This window comes from Balaenoptera acutorostrata, chromosome 11 (genome assembly GCF_949987535.1).
Source record: "Balaenoptera acutorostrata chromosome 11, mBalAcu1.1, whole genome shotgun sequence".
Taxonomy (NCBI): domain Eukaryota; kingdom Metazoa; phylum Chordata; class Mammalia; order Artiodactyla; family Balaenopteridae; genus Balaenoptera; species Balaenoptera acutorostrata.
In genome coordinates, this window is record NC_080074.1 from 80,652,341 (window position 1) to 80,680,226 (window position 27,886).

Below are 27,886 nucleotides of genomic sequence, written 5' to 3' on the forward strand. Positions count from 1 at the left end.
TAAAAAAAAAAAAAAATCAAAGGGATGGTGGGTCACAATCACAAAGACTTTTCAGTGAGTCATTGTAGTGGTTCTATAATTATCCTGTCCCTTAGGCTTGTCCTTCCTGCTCAATCCTTTCTCCTTAGGAGGAAAATCATTAGGAAGATAAATTCAGTCCTGCTGGATATGGCATCAACTTCTACACAGAATACTAATATATACATATATGTAACATTCATTTGGGGGTTGACCACACAGTTTGTTTGTGGCCACACAATTTCCTAAGTCTCTCAAATTTTTAAGAATTTTGAATTTATTAGTATAGTACAGCTTGTATTCTAATGCCATAGAAAATGCGATTTCATATTTTCCATATGTTGTCAGGGCAATTTGAAAAATGATTCAGTGGATTAAAGTTGTAGCAGATACTTCAACTGTAGAACAATTATTTTGAATAAGAACTTGAATATTCAGCCTGTTTTATTGCTTTTATTTTTCTGAGTATCAGGAATAACCAAGTGCCAGTTTATAGATATCTATGAGCCTGAAGCAAGAATAAATAAAACCTGAAAGAGTGAATGAGTGTTAAATGCTTTATCTTAGGATATTGCCTGTGTGCTCTTGTTGTAATGGTAATTCTGATGTTGGACTAATTTCATGATTCAGGTGGAACACTTGAAGTTTAATCAACATAAATTGTGTGTTGCCTGTTGCTTCCTCTAAGTATAAAATAACTTTTCTGTGCAAGGTGCTGTAACTCTTCATTGCTTTTCCAGTTCAAGTTTAGCCTTAGGATTTACATCTTTGCTGTTTTACTATTCTTTAGGCATATTCAAAACATGAGTGAGATCAAGACTGATGTCGGACGAGCTCGAGCATGGATAAGATTGTCTCTAGAAAAGAAGCTCTTGTCCCAGCATCTCAAGCAGTTGCTCTCTAACCAACTGCTCACAAAGTAAGAGATGGCCTCTTGAGGCATTTCTGTTTCTGTGACCTGTGTGCTTACAAAATAAATTGCATAGGCTGACAAGCTGGCTTCTCCAGCATGAGTTGCTGACTCCTGTGCACATGAACTCTTCCTTTCTAACAGGCACATGCTTCAGAAACTCTGTGTCATGACCTCCTATTTGATTATATCTGGGAGGGTACAGATTTCAAAGCCAAAGGGCAGATTGTGCTACTCTGTTCAGAACAAAAGCTAATAGTCCCACAGGCTGATAGTAACATCCAAAAGATGGGTTGAATTTATGTAAACTGTATATCATACTGTAAAGATCACAACAAAACCAGGAGTGGCAAAAAAATTAAAAAGTCCACAGGAAAGGGCTTCTCTGAGAGTCTTGCTAATACTTACATTTAGTAGTTTAGAGCCAGGAAACCAATCAAGTGCATATTAGTTAATTGTTAACTGTTTTGATAGGTTTCCCTTTACGCCATCAAGAAACCTTGGATGAAATGCATCATCCAGCTAATATGTATAGTAGAACTAATTTGAAGGTTGAGGACTTTGAGTTCTCTAGACCAAAGGTATGCAAAGAATTCAACAGAGACCTCAAACATGACAGTGTTGGAATGCCACCAAAACCCAGTTCTTTTTGTGATTTTGTGTTTGTACATATCACTGTTGGGTTAAGTTACTCTCTGGAGCATTTTAGGATGAGTCTTTTTTTTTTTTTTTTTATGTTAAATTTACAAAGACTCTACTGAGTCAGTTTTTTTTTTATTTTTTATTTTTATTTTTATTTTTTTTATGGCTGTGTTGGGTCTTCGTTTCTGTGCGAGGGCTTTCTCTAGTTGCGGCAAGTGGGGGCCACTCTTCATTGCGGTGCGCGGGCCTCTCATTATAGCGGCCTCCCTTGTTGCGGAGCACAGGCTCCAGACGCGCAGGCTCAGTAATTGTGGCTCACGGGCCTAGTTGCTCTGTGGCATGTGGGATCTTCCCAGACCAGGGCTCGAACCCGTGTCCCCTGCATTGGCAGGCAGATTCTCAACCACTGCGCCACCAGGGAAGCCCCCTAGGATGAGTCTTAATGTCCAAAGAATAGGTTTGATAAAGAGTGCGTGATGTGAAGTACAGTCTGAACCTGACCTTGTTCTCTTAAAACTGATTACTCTCCCCACACCTTATCCCCACCCGTAAGTCACTTGCCCTTTGTGGCCAAAGTACAAAGAAGAAAATGATAATCATTTAAAATCTTACTACATAAAGGTGACTACTAAGTATTTCACATGTTTTCTACTGTACTTCTGTACATGTTCTCTTAGTTAAGATTATACTATATTTGCAATTCAGCATCTTTTTTTAGCTTAATATTATACCATAACATTTTCTATATCATAAGGGTTTTAGCCTCTGAAATCTGAATGCCTGTGTTCAAATACTACCTTTACTATTCACTATTTGAATGGCCGTAGACAAGATACTTAACTTCACTGTATCTCTGTTTTCCTTATCTATAAAAGGAGGATGCTAATAGACTTACCTCATACGTGGTCACGAGAATTAAATATATTAATAATTAAAAAATACTTAAATGTAAGTGCTTAATAAAAAGTTATTTATTATTTTTGGGAGTAGTAGTTTTGGTTTTGTTAAAACTCTTCCTAAACTTTATTTTTAATGGGTATACCATGATATATTTTTACTTTTACAAATAATATTCAAGTGGACATTTGTGAGTAAATCTTTGCCCACATTTCATATTATATCCCTAGGACTGAGTCCTTAAAGTAAAATTAATGAGTCAAAGAATATGATTGGTTCAAAATAATTATTACCAACAAATTGCTTTCCTGAAATTTTCAGTTCCACTTTCTATTATTCACTGCCACCCCCCACCCCCCATCAGCAGCGGTCATCACTTTTAAATCTTTATTACTTTGAGAGACAAAATGGATTCACGGCAGGTTGTTTCTTTAATTACTAAGTAGATTTAAATGTATTATTAACTGTATATGTGTTCATTTTTGTGAATTGTCTGTTCTTTCTAGATTAAAGTTTCTACCTATAGTTTGTCTAAGTGGAGATGTTTATTTTTAGTGGAAGACATAATGAAAAATATACTATACTATTATTTTGTGCTTGTCTTACCCTTTCCTAGGAAGCTTTATAAACGTTATGCTTTTCTACGTTGTGAAGAAGAAAGAGAGCAGTTTCTTTACCATCTTCTTTCCCTCAATGCTGTGGACTATTTCTGCTTCACCAGTGTGTTCACCACTATCAGTAAGTCTGGAGAATTGACTGTTAAGTGAAGAGTTGCTCAGATGACTAATGGAATAAGAGTTTATATTTTTTAAAACGAGACATATCACAGTACAGTGAGTCAGACACTGTGACATCCACCCACCCACCCCGCCCTACCCCATCTCCATTTATGAACGAGGGTTATGCCCCAGCAGCCTGAGATGCTGCTGGAAGACCACCCTCAGCTGTCAGCTCCTGTGGGGAGTGTCTCACCAAAGAAAACTACCTTACCTGAAGCTATCCCTCCTACCAGAGCTGGCCAGCATCCCTGCCTGATCCATGGGCTGTCCCAGAACTCACTGTGGGACCAGCTGAGCACTCACAACATCAGAGCTCAGTTTCTGCCTCAGCGCATCCTGCTTTCTTCCTCACATTCTGCATGCTAATTTCTGACTCAGAGTCTGCTTCCCAGGAAACCCAATTGGGATGGATGTAAAGAAAAATGTTTTATTAAACAAATATTCCAATATCTTACCTGAAACACATAAATTCAAAGAATCAGTATATGATAATAAACATATAACTGAACATCATTAAACTTTGAAGATTCAGAAAGACTTCAGGATCTTGCTGGGTGTTGTAGGTCTATAGAGGGAGGAAATGATGATTGGAGATGTGTTTTTGATAAATTGAATTACAGCATTTATTCTGTTGCAGTGGGTCCCCTTCCCTACTTTGGAGAATTTTTACTTGTATCAGGAGTTTTATTCAGCTGCAAGTATCAGAAGCTTGGAAAATAGTAGTTTAAAGAAATCGGTTGTTTTAATTTTCTTATACAGTGATAAGTCTTGGGGTAGGCAGTCCACAGTGCTATCACGGACCCAGGCTCTTTGACAGTTATCAGTGCGTGCTAATCGCCTCCAGCGATGGCTGTTCTCAGTCTACCCTCCAGCCCGAAGAGGGAAGGAGTGCCAAGGAAGAGGAGTTAGAATCTGTGCCAGAAAAACATAGTTTTCTAAGAAATCTCAATAAATATCACCAATATTTCACTGGGCACAATTGTGTAGGTTTTGGCCTTCAAAGTCTCTGGTAGAGGCAGACAAGGGGAAAATGGAGTTGGAATGGTTATTGGGCCAACCTGTATTGTCTTTCAAGCTACTATTAGTTTACTAGAAACTAAGGTGTTATATACAGTTTTGAAAGAGAAGAAATAGCAGAGAGAGTTAGGATCCTAAGTTCCTCCCCACATATGCAGATTTCTCTTCATCTGAGGAACTCTTTCAATTAGAGGAATCGAAATACTTCATGAAATAAATATTCTGAGTTTAATAATATTGCTCTTTTTCTACTTTATGAAATCATTGTTGTGCATCTGTGAGCCCTTTGCAGCCACAGAACTGCTGACCTTAAAGAGGCCTTTTTCTGTAGCTTTTCTAATCCTGTCAGTGAAAGAAATGAAAGTAGCCTCTGGCACCTAAAATAACATCTTGCACTAACCTCTTCTGCTTTCAGTTTCAAAAATCATTTGAGTCTCATGATTACTAAACCATGAAAGTATGGCCTTTCCTCTGACATTTTCCTTTCCTTCAGCCAAAATAAAAAGGACAGAAAGGGAGGTTATTCACCCAACAGAAAGTCGTCTATGTAAAGTTAGGGAAATGAACCATTTATCCCATTCATTTTGCTCATCTAAGAGCACATTTAAACACGAGCTCCTATTGTGAGGCTGTATCTGAGCCTCTTGTCCAGTAAATGTTTTAAATTCTACGTGTAGTTCTTTCAAGGAGGGCTTTCTGTTAGCTCTCTTGTGACTGAATGAACAGAAATCCTGAGAATACCAACCAAAATATTGATTCTACCCTGCTTTAAAAAAAAAAAAAGTATGGCTCTGAGGGATAAAAATATGCTAATGTGTTTGAGCCATCCCCATTTTTTAAAGGAAATGGAGGTATGTGTAATGCCTGTGTGGTTTACACATTTGAGCAAAGGACGGTGATAGGACAGTGACATCTAGTGGTGGGCCTTTTGAAGAGCCTTCAGAGGGGAAAGATTTCTTACAGATCCGTTTCCATATCCTGATTCTTTCCCTGGGGCACCACTTGCACATGAGTCACCTTTCCAAGTTGTAGTTTATAGACTTCATTTTACGTCCAGAATGGAGGTGCTGTTGTTTATTATTCTTGGCTTTGCCTATTGGACTGTAAAACTGGGATGGGAAAGTTCTGAAGTGCAGTGCTTTTAAGGGTTGGCCAAGAAAATCAGCAACAAGAGGATACTATCCAAGAAGTCATCTACCACCTTTTTTTATATGAAACCATACCAGTAACCATGCTCATTTATACTCGATTCTGGAACAAAATTAATAAAAACATTAAAACAATGAAAATACTATATAGCACAGTCACTGTTTATGTCCTCAGAGATTCTGGTGCTAATGCCTGACATTGTTTATAAATGTAGTGGTGATGATAAGCGTGTCATGTACACATGGTGATGTATATGTGTGGAAACCACAAATATTTGGACTTTTGGCTTATAAACCAGAACTCATCTTTCTAGACTGGGGGAGGTTATGATCTATCTTTTTGTTTAAGTACATCTTGATAGATCATTAAAAAGCAAATTATCTGTGAAAGCCAACCGAGTTCTTAATATATATTTGTTTTGTTATCAGGAGAATTTTATTGTAATTTTGTATTAATTTCAGCATTTTTCTTTCAGTGATTCCGTATAGGTCAGTGATCATTCCCATCAAAAAGCTAAGCAATGCGATCATCACATCGAACCCTTGGATCTGTGTATCAGGAGAACTAGGAGACACGGGAGTAATGCAGATTCCCAAAAATCTCCTCGAAATGACTTTTGAAGTAAGTTCAGCTAATACCTTTCGTAGCACAAAGTGTCATACATAGTTCTACACAATGATGCCAGTTTCACTTTTTCATTTTTCCTTGAGTCAAATAATATAAAGGAGTAATTAAGCATGCAGGATCATTTTTGGTATTATATACCTAAAGTTGTCTTGAACACATGAATTTTTGTATTTTTATTGTTATTTTAATTGTTAAGCTCTATTTTTCCACTCATAATGGTGCACTTTGGGGCTTTGCCAGGTCCTATTCCATAATTCCCAGTGCCTAGCACGGAACCTGGCAAGTAGAGAACATTCAAGTAAATGCTTTCCCCACAGTGGTTCTCTTCCAAACGGTAAATTCACCCTTCCTGAACCTAGACAAAGGGACAGGGGAGCTGCTATCCATGCTTTTGGTTTTTAGACCACGTGGTGATATTTATAAAGTGATTTTGCCAAAATATACCTTTCACTGTGGTAGTCAGTTTTCAGGTTTTACCTGGTGAAGTACTTCCATACTTTTGAGCCCACATGCTGGTTGATCCTGGCACGCAGGAAGGAGACAAACAGCTGTTCTTGTTTCAGGAGGGAAGTGGTGCTAACTGAAATGTCCTGTCCTCGTGTCCCCTGGAGCCTAGGAATAGCAGTTTCCACTCAGGGTCATAACATCTGCCCAAGAGCTTATTTTGACACCATCTATCTAGTGGAGTCACAGCCATCTGTATATAAAAGATTAAAATCCTTGGCTTTTCTTTGACTACCAAGTACGGAACATAAACTGCATTATAAGTCCCATCATTACTGTTTCTAGACTCTCACATCTGCCTACTTCTTTCCATCTCTGCTGCCACAACTAATTCAAGATGCCATCCTCCCTCACCTAGATCGCTGTGATTCCAAGACGTCAAAGATACTAGCATCTAATTAAAGCTAGTAACATCAGAGCTATGAGAACTCATAGCTCTGCTGTTCCCAACCATACATTGTCAGTTGGGGTCTATGATCTTTTATCAGAATTTAAAAGTCAGAATTTAGTTGACATTTATTTTCACCATTCCTATTATCATCGCTTTCTTTTGTACTTGTCCACAAAGGGTCAGGAAGGACACTAATAACCATGCTTTTCTTTTTCTTTCTTTTTAACAATAGCTTCAAAGACTTCTAGGTGAGGTTTGAAGTCAGTTCTGCCTTAGTATTTTATTAGAAGCAGAAAAGTAGTCATGTTGGTGATATTTTGGATCTATAATTGTTCCTCTGACCTCTCTGTAACTAAATCTAAATAGCATCCCTTTCCCACTTCTTGGGATTCTTCTCATCCTTCATAGGCACAAATCACTGACTCTGCAGTGTTTCTGGGTTCTCTAATTAGAAATCTTTGTTCTTTCCCCAGTGTTCTTCAAGTACCTGTTTACATCTCTACTCTAGGGCATTGTGCAGTCCCTCTCATTTGACAGTTAATGTTCCTATGTCTCTTGTCTCATTAGAAGGGATCTATTAGATGTGAATATTTTTCTCTAGTGCACAGCAGAACACATTATGCAGAGTGGGTCCTCTGCAGTTGTTAAATTGGGTGGAATCATGGCGCCACTGCTAAAGCTGAGAGGTACCAGGAAGGGATCAGGTACTGAGTAACCTGTGGTCCTCTCCCTGCAGTGCCAGAACCTGGGGAAGCTGACTACTGTTCAGATTGGTCACGATAACTCAGGACTGTTAGCCAAATGGCTAGTGGATTGTGTCATGGTCAGAAATGAAATCACAGGACATACATACAGGTAAGTAAATGTCCTTGGGAGCTCAGACTTCTTTTAAGACTCTTTAGACAAGAAAAGGTTTGAGAATTGTTTTCATTTCAAAGCTTTCCCGCTGCCTTCTGAATTTTAGTTTAGTTTTTTGGGTTGTTTTGTTTTTGTTTATGTCATAACAAAATTGTGTTATTTTGTTCTGAATACAAAATTGTCTCCAAAATACTTTTTTTTTTTTAAATCACCTACTTTATTTATTTATTTATTCATCTTTGGCTGTGTTGGGTCTTCGTTTCTGTGCGAGGGCTTTCTCCAGTTGCGGCAAGCGGGGGCCACTCTTCATTGCGGTGCGCGGGCCTCTCACTATCGCGGCCTCTCTTGTTGCGGAGCACAGGCTCCAGACGCGCAGGCTCAGTAGTTGTGGCTCACGGGCCTAGTTGCTCCGCGGCATGTGGGATCTTCCCAGACCAGGGCTCGGACCCGTGTCCCCTGCATTGGCAGGCAGATTCTCAACCACTGCGCCACCAGGGAAGCCCCAAAATACTTTTAAGAAACTGATTGTGTTTGCTGCTAATGCTTAGTCCACAAATGTTGAAAAAGATTGGTGGAAGTCTGATAAAAAAAAAGGACACAAAAAAGAAGCTTAAAATAATGTCAGTAAGAGGAAAGCTCTTTCAGATGTTCCCGGCAAAGCCAGCACTCTTCTTTGAGAGCATTCTCCTCTTTTCTCCTGTAACTTAACTCCCACGTTAACATCTAGTTTGAAGATATTGTTGTTGAAACTAACCCCAGAATTTTAATACAGACGAGGTATGAGAAAATATTAAAGAATTATTTTAATTTGGTGATAACAATTTATTCTCTTTATATAAGAGAGAATATCTTTAGTTTTCAGAGACTCATACTAAAGTGCTTGGGAGTAAAATGTCCTGTTGTTTGTAATTTACTTTAAAATACTTCTAACAAAAAATAGAAATGAAGCATATGGCAAAATGTTATGTTTAAGTCATAAGAATATGGGTGTCCCTTATACTTTTCTACTTTTTTACGTGTTTGAAATTTTTCATAATGAAAAAAGCCACCCACAGGCACTAAAATGATGGGCTTCACCCATGGTGCCATTTAAAAACTCTAATTAAAGCTAGTAAGATATTGGTGATTCTGAAGTTTGTTTCTGTCCTACCAGGTTCCCATGCGGGCGGTGGCTGGGGAAAGGCATTGATGATGGAAGCCTGGAGAGAATTCTCATTGGAGAACTGATGATGACAGCAGCAGATGAGGACCTGGTGAAGCAGTGTCGGACTCCACCCCAGCAGAAATCACCCACCACGGCCAGGAGACTAAGCATCACTTCACTGACGGGAAAAACTACCAGTAAATAGTTTTTTTTTATTTTCCAGTGTGTCGTGTTGCAGGCATCATGTAGCCATTTCATAGAAAACTGTTGTATTAATGAACTACGGTAAGGAGATTGAAAAGAAAAAAAGCTGAGGAAAATTAATTTGAGAGGAAGGCTTTAAGAGTGGAGAGAGAGGGCTTCCCTGGTGGCACAGTGGTTAAGAATCCACCTGCCAATGCAGGGGACACGGGTTTGAGCCCTGGCCCGGGAAGATCCCACATGCCGCAGAGCAACCAAGACCATGCACCACAGCTACCTAGCCTGCGCTCTAGAGCCCACGAGCCACAACTACTGAGCCCGCGTGCCGCAACTACTGAAGCCCACGCACCACAACCACTGAAGCCCATGCTCTGCGACAAGAGAAGCCACCGCAATGAGAAGCCTGCGCACCACAACGAAGAGTAGCCCTCGCTCACCACAACTAGAGAAAGCCCACGTGTGGCAACAAAGACCCAACGAGGCCAATAAAATAAAATAAATAAATTAAAAGAGAAGAATGGGGAGAGAAAAAAGGGGGAAAAATAAAGCAGGACATTAACAAATAATTAAAAGCCTGAAGAATTTAGATGTTAAAATCCAACAAAAATTGCATGCTTCTGCTTTAATTAAGCTTTGGAAGTATGAATAAATAATATCTTGCCTGAAACTTAAAGGAGGAATAAGGACAGTTACATGTTACAGTACTCCCACATCTAGTTATCCAGAGCCCCTTTTTCTAAGAGGAATTCTAAAAATTCCTCTCCCTACTCCACCCCCAACTTCCTATAGAAGTGATAAAACAAAATACTATAAAAAAGTGAATTCTGTGGATAGGATACTATGTTCATATGCTATTTTGAATAGTACAATAAACTTCTAATTTATACTAATGTGGTCTTTAATAGGCTGAATAATGTCTCCCAGGGGTGTCAGATTTTAATCCCTGGGATCTGTAAATGTTACTTTATTTAGAAAAAGGGTCTTTGCAAATATAATTACGTTAAGGAACTTGAGATGGGGAGATTATCCTGGATTATCCAGGTAGGCCCTAAATGCAATCACATGTATTCTTTTTTTTTTTTTTTTTTTTAATTTTTTTTATGTGGGATCTTCCCGGACCAGGGCTCGAACCCGTGTCCCCTGCATTAGCAGGTGGATTCTTAACCACTGCGCCACCAGGGAAGCCCACATGTATTCTTATAAGAGGGAGGCAAAAGGAAATTAGACACACACAGAGGAGAAGACAATAGAAAGATGGAGGCAGAAATTGAAGTGATGCAGCCACAAGCCAAGGAATACCAGAGCCACCAGAGCTTGAAGAGGCAAGGAGCAGCTTCTTCCACTGAGCCTCCAGAGGAAGTGCAGCCCTGTCCACACCTTGATTTCTGCCTGGTGATACTGATTTCTGACTTCTGCCTTTGGAATTGTGGGAGAATAAATTTCTGCTTTTTTAAGTTACCAAATTTGTGGTAACCTAGTACCAGAACCACAGAAAACTAATAAAGAGGCAGTATGATTTAGTGAAAAATCACAGAAGTTTATCAGTGAAGTGGTTTTATTTCAGTTTATAGACAGTAACCATGAGTAGAATAAGAGGTACCTAAGAGGTCCTTAGTTAACTAACAAAGCAGCTTCCTTAGATATTATTATTCCATATCCATTTCTTAGTACATAGTAATATATTAACTATTAGAATGATACAGTCTAAAAATCTCCCTTATTCTTTCTCAAATGATTCCCTGTATTCATAATTCTTCTCTGCCTTCAGAAGTAAATTTAACACACACACACACACTAGAATAGCTAAAATAAGGATAGAGAACAGTGGAATACTCATATATTGCCAGTGGGAATGCAGAAGGAAAAACCACTTGGCAATTTCTTTTAAAGATATACATATACTAACCATACACTTGACCCAGCAGTCCCACTCTAGATATATACCCAAAAGAAATAAATACATATATCTATACCAAGACTTATACTCAAATGCTGCTAGCAGCTTTATTCATAATAGCCAAAATGGAAACAACCCCAGTGTCCACCAGCTGGTGAGTGGAGAAGCAGATAGTAGTATATCTAGTCAATGGGATACTATTCAGCAATACTGTGGATATATCTAACATCATGGATGAATCAAAAGTATTATGCCAGGTGAGAGAAACCAGACACAAAGGACCAGACACTATATGATTCCGTTTGTATTAAATTCTAAAAAAGGCAATATAATAACGATGAAAAGCAGATCAGCAGTTGACAGGGGTTACGAGCTGGGGAAGGGGATTGACTGAAAAGGGGAACGGGGGAACTTTTGGGGTTGATGGAAATTTTCTATATTATGTCTATGGTGATGGTTATATGTCTATACGTCTGTCAAAACTCATCAAATTACACACTTAAAATTGGTGAATTTATTGTATGTAATACCTCAACTATGCTGATTTAAAATTAAAAAGTGGATTTCAGTTCAGTCCTTCCAAATTATTACAACTTGTGAATCAGTCCAATTTCATGGGGTATTAATGTTTTGAGAGGCCTTATCCCCCACTTCTGGTCATATTTTCTTTCTCAATAAGCAGAAAATTTTAAATAACGTGAAACTGAGAGATGGGTACCGTGGTGTTTTTTTCACAGTGTGTGCAAGGTGATATTTAGAGAACTAAACACTTCAAATTGGTTTCAAAATAATGCTGATCAGCACAGGGTTCATTCGAAATGAATAAAAGCTTTCAAAATAGATCTTCATGTTTAAAAGAGAAAGGTACAAGTAAAAAAATTACTAGGAGCTGGAGATGACACAGTATCAGTCCTTCAGTTATAAGAGGTTTCCATTTTAACAATTTTTTTGCGTTGGTATAGAAAAACCTTACTTGAGTCTTACCTGGAAAATGTCTTATGCAAGAAATCCTCCAGCAGTATGAATTTAAAGATTCTTAAATTCTAGACTGTATAGCATGTCATTTATAGTGTGATATGTGAGTTTGATTTAAGAGTTAATCACTACAAGAAAAGACCAATTATTTAATTTTTCTCTTGTTACTTACTATCCATGGATGAAACTTGTTTACCACCTTTTTTTCTTTTCCGTCTTTTTCTCCTTTTTTTTTTTTTTATCATTCTTGGGGTTTGGGAGGCAAAGGTGCTTTAGATTCCATTCAAGCAACCCACCAAGCTCTCCCTCAGGAAGGGGGCCTATGTAAGCAAGTACTGGCTGAGAGAATGAAGCAGTGCCCAGATGGCCTAACTAGCCAGAAAGAAACAGTTCTGGGCTTCAGGCAGGGTGTCCCCATGTACCTGGCATCTTTAAACATATACCCTTTACTTTTAAGACAACAGCAAAGCACAAGATCCAAGTTAGACATTCAGAGCTCCAGAAGCCTTGGTCTGTGCCTACTAAGGACTCAGAGGTAGGTGGGATAAGGGGTACCTGAGGAATGATGCTGTGGGTCTTTCCCACCTCTCTCCTTAGATCTGAGGACTAGCTAGCACCTTGTGACAGGCACCATGCCAGATGATTTACACCTAATATCTCATTCATTTTTCCCTGTGACCCAAGAGGTGTGTATTTTCCCTGTTTTAGATTGAAGAAACTCAAACTCAGAGGAAGTTAGAGAATTTGACCAAGGTTATAGATTGCAAGTGGTAAGGCTGGGATTTGAGTCTTGGGGGTCTCTTGGTTTCTTCTCCATTGTGCCAATATGCCTCTCCCTTGGCCAAACTGGCCAAGGCAAGTTTCATGGAACCCTGACAAGGCAGCCTGCTCTGGTGAAGTGTTTCCACCACAGGCAGGCACAGTTGATGTCCTGTAGTACTTTGGTTTATTTCCCTTGCATGAGAATTCAGCCATTATTGATTATTTTTTAGAACCCAATGCTGGACAGATCCAAGAAGGAATTGGAGAAGCTGTGAACAATATTGTGAAACATTTTCACAAACCTGAAAAAGAGGTATGATGGGCTATAAAACTTAATATGGTAGGATTTTTAAAGCTGCTTTATACATGATACATAAGACAATAAAAGGTGCTTTAATTTTCATTTGTAAGCTTTCTAATAGCTGCAAAAGATGCTTCATAGCTACTCTCAGCACTTGTTCCTCTAGTATTTTTCTTAAACATCGAGCAAGAGCTTATTCTCCGGCACTGTGTGTTGCGCTCCACAGAGAGGAAGCCTCACTGTGTTGCTGTGTGGAGAGAGTGGCTTAGTTGCAGCACTTGAGCAAGTTTTCCACCATGGCTTCAAATCTGCTCGCATCTTTCACAAGAACGTCTTCATCTGGGACTTCATAGGTAAATTAAAGCTGGTGTATGTTGTTATAAGGTCATCAAAATGTTTCTTAGAAAACTCAGACTCAGGAATTTGAGTGAATAAGAGTTATTGATAAGGGTGTATGTTTTTAAAAGTAAATATCAAATAAACAGTATCTGTGCTTTTCATTCAATCAACAAATATATGTAAATGTCCACAATATTCTAAACAGTATTCTCAAGATATACATATGTTCAAGATATACATAAAGATAAAAGTAAACAAAACACAGAAATTCCTATGGTTGACAAATTTATAATCTGGTAGGGGCAAACAATACACAAAAACATAACAGATATGCAATTCATCTGATATATTAGAAGGTCATTGTTGATCCGGAAAAATGGAGCAATGTGAAAGGAAGTGGAGTGGGAGCACTCTTTTAATTGGGGTGCTTGTAGACTTTGTTGAAAAGGTAACATTAAGCAAAGACTTTAAGGAAGTGAGCCTTGTGAATACAGGGAAGAGGGCGCTGGAGGCTGAGAGAAGTGCCCGGCAGAGCAGGGTGGGGCTGTGCTTGGCCTTGCATGGGGCAGCAGGGATGTCGGTGTGACTGGAGCGGAGTGAGGGAGAGGGGCTGGTATTCGGAGGAGAGGGTGTTTACTGCCAGAGCCGCTTGTGGAGGGCCTTCTAGGCCTCTGGAAGCACTTTGTTCTTCGTACTGAATGGGATGGGAAGTCCTTGGAAGGCCTGGAGCTAAGGAGTGACATGATATAATCTATGTTTTAAAAGGATCACTCTAGTTCTGTGCTGTCCAGTATGGTAACCAGTAGTCACATGTGGCTATTTAAATTGGCTTAATTTAAATTAAATTTAAAATTCACTCCCTCAGTCACACCAGCCCTACTTGTGGCTGTAGAACTGGACCTTGCAGATGTAGAATATTTTCATCATCATGGAAAGTCCTACTGGAATGCACTGCTCTAGCTCGCTAAACTTTGTATTCTTTATCTTGCTATGCAGCTTCTTCTACAATTCCCAGTTTCTTTAACAGGGAGATTAATCATTTCATGTTTGTAAATAAGGCCTGGATGAAGTAGTTGATTTTATCCAATAAGTTTTAGACAAAGAAAGGAAAGTTGACAGAGCTAGGCCCCCTAGAGTGGGTTGTTGTTTTTTCTTTTGGAATGCGTAGACTCTTACTGCTCCTGCTTCTGATATGTATATACATAACTCTTCCTCAGATTTTTTTTTAAAATAAATTTATTTATTTATTTTTGGCTGCGTTGGGTCTTCGTTGCTGCACACAGGCTTTCTCTAGTTGCGGCGCACGGGGGCTACTCTTTGTTGCGGTACGCGGGCTTCTCATTGCGGTGGCTTCTCTTTGTCGCGGAGCACGGGCTGTAGGCGCACGGGCTTCAGTAGTTGTAGCATGCGGGCTCAGTAGTTGTGGCTTGCGGGCTCTAGAGCGCAGACTCAGTAGTTGTGGTGCACGGGCTTAGTTGCTCCATGGCATGTGGGATCTTCCCGGACCAGGGCTTGAACCCATGTCCCTTGCATTAGCAGGCGGATTCTCAACCACTGCACCACCGGGGAAGTCCCTCTTCCTCCGATTTACTGAAGCAGTTCCATTTCAAGAATTTTGTTGCACAGTGTTAGCCAGCCATTCTGTAACTAGAACAAAGGGCGCCACCTCAATGGCTACCATGTCTTTGCTACTTACTCTTAGAAGGCTCCGGTCTTAACAGACAAGTTCATGGGTTTTTTTTTCTTTGCTGTCAATTGCCATTTCTTGAAGGTATTCTAAAGAGAGTAAACTTTCCAACCGTCTGGAATGCAGTCTAGATTAGAAAATAAACTCCTGGGAGCATATTGTTCTACCATGAAACATGGGCCTCTGGAATTTATTGTGAAACCAGTGATAAAGTAATGGTTTTGGTTTTAGGACTGGCTATAATGCAGTGTCCTTAGTATTTCCAGAATAAACCAAGTGATTCATCTTTTTTTATTTGAAGTATTATGTGTATTGTGATATGACTCTGACTTCCTTCTCCAGAGAGAGCAGTTGCTTATTTTGAAACAACTGACCAGATTCTAGACAATGAAGATGATGTCCTCATTCAGAAATCATCCTGCAAAACCTTCTGCCACTATGTAAATGCTATTAATACTGCACCCAGGAACATTGGGAAGGACGGCAAATTCCAGATTTTAGTTTGCCTTGGAACACGGTATTAAGCCAGTTCTTGACTTTCCCTATCTTTGTCATATGTTGAGCAAGAATTTAGAAAAGATTATACCAGATCATGCCCCTTCCAAAGCTCTCCCTTGGGTTTCTTTCGTACCAAATTTTATGAGACTCCTGTTTATTGGGTGCTTGCTATGTGTTGGGCAGTATGCTAAGTACTTCACATACATTATCTCATTTAACCCTCCTATCACTTCACCACCACCATTGCATGAAGTAGCAAGCGATATCCCCACTGTATAGATGAGAAAATAGAAAGTAGAAGAGGCACGGATAAGTTAACAAACTTTCCCAAGATCACACAGCTAGAAAGAGGCAGAGCCAAGATTTACACCCAGTCACACTCCAGAGCCCAAAGCTCTGAACCGTTACACAGTACTGCACCAGAGGTGGGTGGATAAGTAATAGGTAGATGGGTAGATAATTAGACACACCAGCACATTCACACATATATATTTCCTCTATAGAGCTTGTATAGTGTGTACATGCTACCATGTTGCTTTAATTTTAATACATTGTGGAATTCTTACTATCTGAGTAATTCTTACTATGGAAAGTCTTCTCTTTAAGACAATTTCCTACCCCTTTCTTTTTTTAAAATGACACATAGGAGCTGTACACGCCATTAATTTTAAAACGGCTCTCAGAATTGTAAGAAATGAACCCCATAGATCTTTAGAAGATTTTTTATCTGTGCAATGTTTGTTTTCTTCTAAACCCCTAGAAGCCCCAGCAAGAGGTGCAGGATGGCCTAGCTGCCTTGTCGTGAAAGCGTAGTGAGAGGTGCTCATTGAGGATGTCTTAGCTACTTAGTGACAGATAGCTAATGTCAGTTTAATCAGGAAACACTGAAGATTGAGATCCTGTCCTCCTGAAACAACTGGTTTACTGAGCTAAGTTCTGTATTTCTTCTTAATAAAAGCTGCCCAGTTTCAGCTGTGTTTTTTTACGTTCCTTTTGAGTATGATCCTTATCTCCTTTTATCGCTTTACTGTTCTGATTTATTAGACCAGCGCAACCCCTCTTTTGGTTTATAAAATCTACTTAATGTTTTTCTGCTTTGATTTTGTTCCTTACCTTGTAATGTTGTGTAAATTTTAAAAAAATTGCTAGTCCCTACAATTAAATGGAGACTTTCTTCCCAAAAGGTCAGTATACTTCGGCATGCTTTGCCACAGATGTCTGATTAACATCCCTGTAAAAAAGAATACAAAATGGCATTCTGCCTTTTTTTTAAAGTGGTAGAATCAGAATAGAGAATTTCTTTAATACATCTAAGTCCTTATGGCCAACTTGTGCAGACCCACTTTTAGAATCTGATGGGTTTCCTCGTTAGCTTACACTGTCTCCTTACCTTATCTTTTTAACCAGTAATTATCCAGCTACTTGACTTTGGTTTTGTCTTTGGTGACCTCAGAGCTTGGCTAGATTTTTTCCCCATCCAGTCCCACACCCACACCTTCCCGTCAAAAGCTCCAGTGTGTGCCTTGTTCTGCAGCGAGGGCAGCAGTGCTCAGGACTTGTTTCTGTTTGGGTCTGTAGGGATCGCCTGCTCCCACAGTGGATTCCACTGTTAGCCGAGTGTCCTGCCATCACCCGAATGTATGAGGAGAGCGCCCTCCTGCGAGATCGCATGACCGTCAACTCCCTCATCCGCATTCTGCAGACCATCCAGGACTTCACCATAGTCTTAGAAGGCTCACTCATCAAAGGAGTGGATGTGTAACCCAATTAGCTAGAAACTCTCAGTCCAGACCCCTTGTTCCTGAACCTTCCCCAACGATGGGGACCGATTTGGACTTGTCTGACAAGGTAGTGAGTCACTGCAGGGGGCAACACACCGTATCCCCCAATTTGAACAATCCTGACACTACAGACAAGGTAAAATGCTGTATTGTAGTTCATTTGAACCTGGAATTTAGTATAAAATAGAGTATTTTCATGTGTTAGATGTGTGTAAATATGCTCTCTTCTTTGAGAAATTATATTACTCTAATAAGATAACTTTTCTTGGATTGAATATTCCTGTGACTTAAAATAAGTAGCTTAAAAGTATTGGGAGTTGGGGGGGAGAGGAGAAAGAGTGGTGCTAGTCAGGAAGAAGCCAGTAAACATGTAAATACAGTGCAACCCAGTGGGGCTTTTTTTTTCCTCCAGGTATCACAAAGGAACTCAGAATGCATTGTTATGTCGTAACCAGCCGTCCTGGTGTCTGATCCTTTGTATTGTGAATGTAAACAGCTTTACCTACTGTAGGGGATAGTAGCCCTCACTTATAGCTTTTAAGTTTCACGTGGTTTCATACGTTTGAATTGAGCCACTTTTCCAGTCTTTTGGAAAAATTTTTCCGTCAGCACAAGATATGATTCAAATATTTTAAATACTGTACCCCAGGAGCTTGGCTAAACTGGAAAGAGAACACACAAAGCCCTGAGAAGTGTGTTAACTTGTGGGATTATAACTTCTTTACACTTTGGAAAGATTAGCCTAGACTAACTTCATTCTTGGCATTTTTATTCTTGTTATTTGAGGTACTTTGGGGAGATGTGAATTTCAGAGTGTTGGCCTCATGGTCTTAAGAACTGCAAACAGCAGTTTGATTCTGTACTTTTAATTTGGCCATCTCAACCCTGCAGTGGTCCCTTACCTCTTAAGGATAACCACAAACACTGTCTTTGTTTGGTTCCAATCACCCGCCTCCCCTCGCCCGGTGCCCATCCCCCCTCAGGAAATGGAAAGAATGTTTAAGAAGGAGGAGGGCTCTGTGTGGCTTGGAATGTTTTTGTGAAAGTATTTGTTGACCATGATAATGCAAATAACAGAAGAAGAGAGAAAGAATGAACCCTTTCTGGGTGTTTCAGGGCAAGCTTTATGTTCTTTTGTAAGCAGGGGTGAAAATGTAAAACAACTGGCCCAGAGAAGGTACAGGCCAGTACTGACAAAATGGAAGCAAAACAAGAGGCAACAGTTTTAGAAGACCAAACATTGTGAGTAACTTTCCAGTTTGGTATTTTTTAAGGAAGTTAAATAAATTTGGTATTAGCTCGTTACCTTAAGTCTTCATCTTACAGTCAGTCCTGTAAGTCTAATTAGGCATTTGCATGTTGTTAGCAGGGAAATTGCCTCAGCAGAGCTCCAGATTTTATTCCCAGTTGTGGCTGAGAAGCAAAGCCATGGCCTCTCAGGACCCTTGTGTAATCTGAGGGTCCAGGCTTTAGCCAATAGCGTGGTTTACCTTTTTTCCTGGAAGAAGAAACTAATGAAACAAGTGCCTCACTCCCTTTATCAAACACTGTATTCAGCCAAGGCACACGCGCTTTTAATACGAGACTGAGTACTTGAGGAGGGTAGGGAGAGTTGAAGGCAGCATTTAGAAACCCGTGGAAAGGGTTTAAGAAGATGGTTCTGGGTGACCTGGGTGGACCAGAAATTTGTTTGCCTACAGCTAAAATTTGTCCACAGTGATATGGCTGTTCCAGGGACATGGAAAGTCTGTTATGGGAGCCATCCAACACCTGTTTCACACTAGGCACTTACTGTTTCAATGATGAGAAACCATAGCGTGATCCAATCCCGGATTTTGTTCTTGTTACCTTTTCCAAAGGCCATGCTTGTGACACATTCTGGGCAAACAGAGAGATGGCTTAGGTTAGCAGGCTAGAATTGAGTCATCTAGTCTAGCCTTCTCATTTTACAGATGGGAACACTTAAGGGTCAGAGAGATTAAATACTTACCCGCACACCTGGGCAGTGACAACAGAGTCTAGAATTCATGTTTTTTATCACATCAGGCTGCATGAGACTGGCCTCCAAGGCATTCATATTAATAGCCTTTCTACCCTTGGTTGTTTATACATCCACCTATACAGGTAGCACAGGGATTAATATTCATTTTAACAAGTTGTCCTTAAGTTATAGAGAATTATAAAAAGTAGGAGCAGGAATTCTCTGGCGGTCCAGTGGTTAGGCCTCCGTGCTCTCACTGCCAAGGGCCCGGGTTTGATCCCTGGTCAGGGAACTAAGATCCTACAAGCCTCAGGGCGCAGCCAAAAAAAAAAAAAAACTAGGAGCAAAATTGGATTTCGGACCTGTGAATAAAACCATTACTTTAAAAAGTAATACCTCCCCAAAGAGTTATACCTAAAGTTTCATCCCACTTTCTGTTGTCTGACTACAGTAGCGAAACGACCAATTTCAAAAGAAGGAATCACACCAGAACTGACACATCCTCTAGAATGCTAGGCCCTTTAGAGTGGTCACCTTGGGAGTCCATATATGTATGCCAGTGATAAAGCCAGTGCTCCAGACAGCTGGGGACCTCCTTATGAGCTGCCTGAATGACCTACAGCCCATTCTTTTGAATACTGCCAGTGATGGGAAATGGTGGCCTTTCAAAAGAAATTTAATATTTGGAAACAACAAAAAGTCCTTAGGTTACAAGTTGATGAATGAAAAGGATACTTAAGCAAAGTTTGGAGTCACATAAGAGTAACTTTCCAGTAACACAATTCTAAAGAAATAAGACTTAGTTCTTACATGGCTTATAACTGTCTTTGAGCCAATATCAAAATATTTTGAGCAGGACAGTAGCAGAATCCTTAGAATAAATGTACATAGCCTTCTAAGCTAACTTTTGAAAGTCATTCAGAGGTATACTTTCTGCTCTGTTAACACTTTATTTTTTTTTCCTGTTAATACTTTAAATTAGTATATTGCTTTATCATCACACTTCAAAGTTAAAGTACATAAAAATCAATTTTGTAATTGACTTTTTTTTCCTCAAAATAAATTAAAAGTAATGCCTGGAATCATAATTAGTATTTTCACATAATAATAGCTTAAGAAGAAATTGTTTTAAAATTAAATTGCCAAAAATATTCTCTCTTGAAACATTTATCTTCCAAGTGTTTTTCAAATGTCCTGAAACTCCTAATATCAACCTTGGTGACATAGTGGCATTACACCGACATTGGTATTATGTGTGAGACCCTGAAGCTGTGCCCTGTCTGGGGGCTCACCAGCGCCTTAAAAATGACTGAGGCTCAGTGTGGAGTAGTATAAAATAGGGTTCTCAGTGGAGAAAAATGGGCTACTGAGAACAAAAGGAAGGCTTCCCAACCTTCTCCATCCTTTTTCCCACTGGGGGCAAGAATTTGATAGAAGAACCTAAAGCTTGCAAAAGTTTATGATTTCCCTCTAAAATTTATTTTAAATATTTCACACATTTTGTACCTTTTGTAACACTATGGTATTTACTTTAACATGGCTTTTTAAGAAATCATTTTTAATGAACTTCTGTCACACTATATGAATGATACAGGGGAAATACTGAATTGCTCATATTTCCTTTTTTTGGCAATAAAGCACTGTAGTATGTAAATGTAAGTAAAAGAGGGATAGAGGCTATACATAACAGTCCATGTGTAGTAAATGTTGACACCTCTGAGATATTTTGAAACATGAGGCAACAGACAAGGACCTCAGATTCCCCAGGGAAATATTTATTTGACAGCATTGGAAGTGTAACTCTTAATGATGAAATAGCTTCTTTCTGCTAAGAATTATGATTTTCTCAGTAGATTTTCATTTTGAGAACTGTGAGTATTTTCTCTGTGAGGTTTACAGAAACTAGTCTATCTTTTTCACCATTCGAAAGGACAATCTGAACCCTAGCTATTTACATTTCAGTATTAACACACCTTCACTGATTGAGAATGGAGTCTTGAGATCTCCTCTACTTTTGTAAAGTGAATCAATCCTATTTCCAAGTCATCCATGTCATTTGAAGTCCGTGTTTCTTATGTAAGTATTTGTTACATTACCTTTTAGTGTAAAAGGAGACAGAAACAAATAATAAGCTACTAGGTCTCTTATTCCTATTAAAGTACATTTATAAATCTCTTGAATCAAACTGATTTCCAAGCTTTTTGAAGAGGGTAACGATGGAGTGAGATCAGAGTAATCCAAGGAGAACCTCATCCTTTCAGATCTTTCTAGACCTGATTGTCCTCTCAAGGACAAAATAAAGATTGGCTCCAGAAAGTTATCACATTGAGCAATTAATACCAGAGTGAAAAAAAATCGTCAAAAACACTCTCCTCATTTGAAGGAATCCAGGGTATCCTTGGGTTATGTGGGAGGGAATCACGCTTGACCCAATTACCTAAATGTATTTACACGTGGCCCAGCCTTTATTCCAAACACTAGACAGATCTTGTTAAAAGTAGAGAGGTGTGGTAAGAGTTCCTGTTGTCAATCAAATGAGGGTGTTAAACTTATAAAAAGAATTCTCTATGTTACACTTGAACCATGTATAAATGTACCCTGTGTATCTTTTTTTTAAATGAGCATTTCTGCATTTAAATTATATTGTTTTCTTTGTATTGTTAACAAAATGCATCAGAACTGGATTTTTTTTCTCATCTGAGCATACTTAAAATTTAAAGAGTATTGTGATATCAAGCACTTTAACATATGTATCAGAGAAACTGATGTGGGTTTTTCAGGAGTACATTTAAATATGACTTTTCATGCTTCATTCTTTACAAATAAAACTGTGGGGTTGATACTTTGTTTTGCTTCATTTTTGTAGAACCTTAATACTGAGCAGTTCACAGGGCAAGTGACTCCAGAAAGTAGAGGGATAAAACCATTATGAGAGATAAAACTACATAAAACCATTATGTAGTAGAAATATAGCCTGCTGGGCAACTGGTTATCTAAAAGGGGTTAGAAAAAAAAAAAAAAACCTACCTCACACCATACAGAAAGATCAATTAATTCTTGGCTTAACAACCTAAATGTAAAAGGCAAAACAAAAATTTTTGAAGAAAATGTAGAATGTATTTATGAACTGGGGAAAGGGTAGTATTTAAACAAAACACTCAAAAATAACTAGCTTTTTAGTCCGCAGCAAAAATGAAAGGCAGAGATTCATTGATTACCCACTATATGTTAAGCATTACTTTAGGTTATGGACATAAAGCAGTTTAAACATACACATACATCAAATTCCTGCTATCATGGAATTTATATTCTAATGGAGGAGTTACACAATAAACATGACAAATAGGTAATACATATAGTAGTTAGATAATAACAACAAGCAAAGAAGAAGGATTGAAAGTATAGTTGGGACTGCTTAGAGATGGACTGCAATTGTAAATGGGTTAGCCAGGGAAAGCCTCACTGAAAATGGAGTTGTCTTTAGCAAAACTTGGAAAAAGCATAAGAGAAACAAGTTTGCAGGCGGAACATCAAGAGCTTACTTTTGGCAGTAAGTTTGGCATGCCTGATAGACATCCAAGTAAAGATGCTGATAGACAGTTGCACATATGGATTCGGAGTTCAGGGGAAAATAATGGTGTGTTTGTCAGGGTCCAAATCAAGAGACAGAAGTCACACAGCAATTTGAAGAGGGGTAGTTTAATGTATAGAACTATGTGAGATTTCTCCAGAGAAACAGAACCGACAGGATGTGTGTGTGTATGTATATGTATATATAGAGATTTATTTTAAGGAATTGGCTCACACAGTTGTAGAGCCTTGGTAAATCCAAAATCTGCAGGGTAGGCTGGCGGGCTGGAGACCCAGGGAAAGAGTTGTAGTTCAAGTTCAAAGAGGGTTGACTGGCAGAATGGCTTCTTGCTCTACTAAGGCCTTCAACTGATAGGATACATTATGGAGGGTAATCTGCTTTACTCAAGGACCACCAATGTAAATGTTAGTCTTATCCAAAAAACACCTTCACAGAAACATCCAGAATAATGTTTGATAAATATCTGGGCTCCATGGCCCAGCCAAGTTGATACATAAAAGTAACCATCACGGACTACTGTAATAAGAAATTGGAATTATGGACTATTTGCTATTAAGCAATGAAAAGAACTCTAAAGAATACAAGAATAGCATATATAGGAAGCAGCCACTAACCCTAGGGCTGAGGCAAGGCAAACCTAAAAAAGCCCCCTCCCCCTTGGGCTGAGAGTCAGACTTTATTAAGAGGGCACAGCCATGGCCCACTGGATGGTAAAGAAGTTTACTGAGATGCTGCACCAGTGCCACTTGTTTGGAATCTGCTGTCAGGCACCAGGGGAACATCCATGGAGAGGTGGCATAGCCCAGAACTTGCTGGGAAACCACTGGAGAGGGTGCCAGGGAAGCCGTCCACTGGTGAATTCTATCAAAAATTTAAGGAAGAAATAATGAAAATTCTAATCAAAGTCTTCCAGAAAATGGATGAAGTATGTGTTAGTTGCTAAGGCTGCTGTAACGAAGACTGGTTGGCTTAAACCACAGAAATCTATTTTCTCACTATTCTGAAGGCTAGAAGTCTGAGATCAAGGTGTCAGCAGGATGTTTCTTCTGAGGCCTTTCCCTTGGCTTATAGATGGCCGTCTTACCTCTGTCTTTATATGGTCTTCTCTCAGTGCATGTCTGGGTCCTAATTTCTTCTTCTTATAAGGACACCAGTCATATTGGATGAGGGCCAACCCTAATGACTTCTTTTTAACTTACCTCTTTGAAGACCCTACCTCCAAATACAGTCACATTCTGAGGTACTGGGGGTTAGGACCTCAACATATGAATTCTGAGAGGACACAATTCAGCCCACAACAAGGTAATACTTCCCAACTCATCCCATGAGCCAGCATTACCCTGATACCTATAGCAGACAAAGAAATTACAAGAAAAGAAAAATACAGACCAAGAACTCTCATGAATGTAGATGTAAAAATTCTTAACAAAATATTAGTAATTCAAATCCAGTGATAAAAATGGTATGTCATGACTAATTGGGGTCTATCAAGGAGAGCAAGGTTGGTTTAGCATTCAGTCAAGCAATATAATTCACCACAGTTACAGATTAAAAAATAAAAACAATTTATATGCTCATCCCAATAAACACAAAAATATTTTGACAAATTCTAATGTTCATTCATGGTTTAGAAAAGAAAACCAAAAACTCAGTGGACTTCCTCACCTCAGATATACTGTGTTCATGGATCAGAAAATACTGAAAGTCATCTGCAAAAAACCTACAGCTAACATCATCCTTTATGGGGAAATGCTGAGTGCTTCCCCCATAAGATCAAGAACAAGGCATGGATATCCACTCTTAATACTTCTATTCAACATTGTACTATAGTTTCTAGTTAGTGCAATAAGACAAGAAAAAAAAGGCATAAAGTTTGAAAAGAAAGAAGTAAAACTGTCTTTATTCACAGATGACATGATGGTCCATGTAGAAAATCCTATGGAATTTACTAAAAACTTACTGATGCTAATAAGTGAGGTTATCAAGGTTGCAGGATATAGAGTCAATCTACAAAAATCAGTTGTATTTCTATATGCAATAGCATTACAAGGCAAATCTGAAATACTTGGGGATAAGTTTGACAAAAAATGTGCAAGACTTGCTCACTGAAAACTACTGAGGGAAACTAAAGAAGTCCTAAATACGTGGAGAAATATAGTGTGGTCCTAGGTCAGAAGATTCAATATTATTAAGATGTCAGTTCTCCCCAAATTGATCTACAGAGTCAGTGCAATCCCATTCAAACTCCCAGCAGTCTTTTTCGTAGAACTTAACAAATTGATCCTAAAATTAATATAGAAATGCAAAAGCCCTAGAAGAGCCTAAATAACTTGGAAAAAGATAAACAAACTTGGAGGACTTACATTACCTGATTTCAATACTTACACTAAAGCTACAGTGATTAATAAATACAGTGTGGGGAAATTGAGGTAAAGTCAGACAAATAGATCAATTGAACAGAACAAAGAGTCTGGTAATAGACCCAAACATATATGGTCAATTGCTCAACAAAGTTCAAGGGTTATTAAGTGACAAAGAGGATAGTCTTTTCAGTGAATGGTCCTGGAACAATTGAATAGCTACATGTAAAAGAAATGAAGTTTGATCCACACCTCCCACCATATACAAAAATCAACTCAAAGTGGATCATAGATATAAATGTAAATCCTAAAATTAGAAAACTTCGAAAGAAAACACATGGTAAATGATCTTGGGTTAGGCAAAGATTTCTGAGATATGAAAAAAGGTACAGTCCTTAAAAAACATTGATCGAGACTTCCCTGGTGGTCCAGTGGTAAAGAATCTGCCTTTCAATGCAGGGGACGCCAGTTCAATCCCTGGTCGGGGAACTAAGATCCCACATGCCGCAGGGCAACTAAGCCCGCCCGCCACAACTACTGAGCCCGTGCGCCTCAGCTAGAGAGCCCGCATGCCACAAACTACAGAGCCTACACGCTCTGGAGCTCACGTACCACAGCTACAGAGCCCACGCGCTCTTGGAGCCCACGCACCACAACTAGAGAGAGAAAACCTATAGGCCACAACTAGAGAGAAGTCCGTGCACCACAGCTAGAGAGAAGCCCACGTGCCACAACGAAAGATCCTGCATGCCACAATGAAGATCCCGTGCGCTGCAACTAAGACCCAATGCAGCCAAAAATTAAAAAATAATAATAATAAATAAATATTTAAAATATTGATAAATTAGACTTAACAAAAATTAAGAATGTACGTATGCTTTTTTTTTTCAAGTTTCAGACATTTATTAATCAGTGTAAACGCCAACACAATACACCAACGTGATTTCATGTATGTAGAGGGGGAATACTTCCTGGTTAAATAGAATATTTTACAGATAACTTCTGGAAGACCTTCATTCTAAGCAGCTTTATAGTCAAACATTTCATTTAGAAGTCTGGACCTTCTTTTTTCAGTTTGCTGTAATCCACATTCACTGAATAGAACATATATTGATCACTGGGATTCAATTTCTTCTGGGTTCTGGGTTATTCTTTCTGTTCCAAATGACTGAGCAACGCCAGATACAAGACATACAGTGCTGCTCCAGTACCTCCGGCTCCAATAAATACGAAGAAAGAAATCAAGTTTGTATGCTTCTTGGCCTAACCAAGGATCTAGTGGAACATATTTGTGGCAAAGGCCTTTGGCCTGAAAGGAGACGAGAACAAATCTGCGAAGCCCCAGACTAAGTAGTCTCTGCCCAAATGTACACTCTTTGTGGGACTTCTCTGGCAGTCCAGTGGTTAAGAGTCCGCACTTCCACTGCAGGGGGCACAGGTTCGATCCCTGGTTGGGGAAGTAAGATGCTGCAAGCTGTGGCCAAAAACTAATAATAATAATAACTTTGACATATACCTACCACATGATCCAGCCATTCTTTAGGTAATTAAGTACTGAAGAGAAATAAAAGCATATGTATATGTCTACACAAATACTTACACATGAATGTTAATCACAGTTTTATTTGTAATAGCCAAAAACTGGAATCAACCCAATTGGCATCAACAGATGAGTGGATAAATAATTTGTGATATATCCATACAATGGAATACTATTCAGCAATAAAAAGGAGTAAGCTATTAATACATGAAGCAACATGAATGCATCTAAAAACAATTATTCTGAGTAAAAAAAGCCAGGCAAAAAATGAATGCATACTATAGGGTTCCATCTGTATAAAATCAAACCAAAAATGCAAATCTATAGTTACAGAAGACAAATCAGTTGCTGCTTGGAGATGGGGGCTGAGGGGAGTTTGACAGAGGCCCAAGGAAACTTTGGAAGTAACAGATAAATTCATAATTTTAATTGTGGTGATAGTTTCACGAGTACATAACTCATGTCAAAACTTAACAAAATTGCATACTTTTAAGTAAGTGAAATTTGTTGAATGTCAATAACACCTCAAGGATTTTTTAAAATCTAACTGAAAAGTTGAGAATACACACACTGTAATTAAAATGGGGTTTAAAAAAAAAGGGAAAACCCAATAACTTGATTTACCAATCATTCCCTTCTACCTCATTCTATGGGCTTCTTAGCACCATCACCTGTTTATCCACAAGCACTAAAGACATCTATGCTAAAGATCAGAAGCAGGTCAGGTAAATCTAGATAAACCCAACAAGTGCCTAGCATGAAGAACTGCAGGCACATGACTGCAGTCACAGTTATACACTCCTTCAAAGAAAGCCAACTTGCATTTTTGCTTCTAGGTTTCTACTTGGCATGCTGTTGTGATTCTTTAAACTCCCTTCCTTAAAATCCTTGCATGGCTGTGTCAGTTAATCCCAAACTATTAGATCATGGTCCTACCCAAACCTAACCAAGCCCCCTTTCCCCATGCAAAGGTCTGACCTAGACCAGTTTCCAAAACCTGAGTAAATATCCAGACTCCGCCCTTTGCCCTCTGACA

At 39.0% G+C, this 27,886-nt stretch overlaps 1 protein-coding gene and 1 pseudogene across 6 annotated transcripts in view; one reads left to right on the forward strand and one right to left on the reverse strand.

Moving 5' to 3' along the window:
* Window positions 1-22,200, forward strand: part of DENND5B (DENN domain containing 5B) — a 221,568-nt gene extending 199,368 nt beyond the window's left edge. For all 6 annotated transcript variants that reach the window (XM_057556534.1, XM_057556535.1, XM_057556537.1 and 3 more), the window contains 9 exons: window positions 809-937; window positions 3,084-3,205; window positions 5,888-6,033; window positions 7,671-7,789; window positions 8,946-9,133; window positions 13,002-13,084; window positions 13,299-13,425; window positions 15,441-15,615; window positions 17,175-22,200. In XM_057556534.1, coding sequence (XP_057412517.1) covers window positions 809-937; window positions 3,084-3,205; window positions 5,888-6,033; window positions 7,671-7,789; window positions 8,946-9,133; window positions 13,002-13,084; window positions 13,299-13,425; window positions 15,441-15,615; window positions 17,175-17,358 — 1,273 coding nt within the window. In that variant the 3' untranslated portion in view covers window positions 17,359-22,200. The remainder of the gene's footprint in view (window positions 1-808; window positions 938-3,083; window positions 3,206-5,887; window positions 6,034-7,670; window positions 7,790-8,945; window positions 9,134-13,001; window positions 13,085-13,298; window positions 13,426-15,440; window positions 15,616-17,174) is intronic.
* A 4,157-nt stretch (window positions 22,201-26,357) lies between these two features.
* On the reverse strand, window positions 26,358-26,597 carry LOC114236907 (cytochrome c oxidase subunit NDUFA4-like; annotated as a pseudogene).
* Between the last annotated feature and the right edge of the window lie 1,289 nt (window positions 26,598-27,886).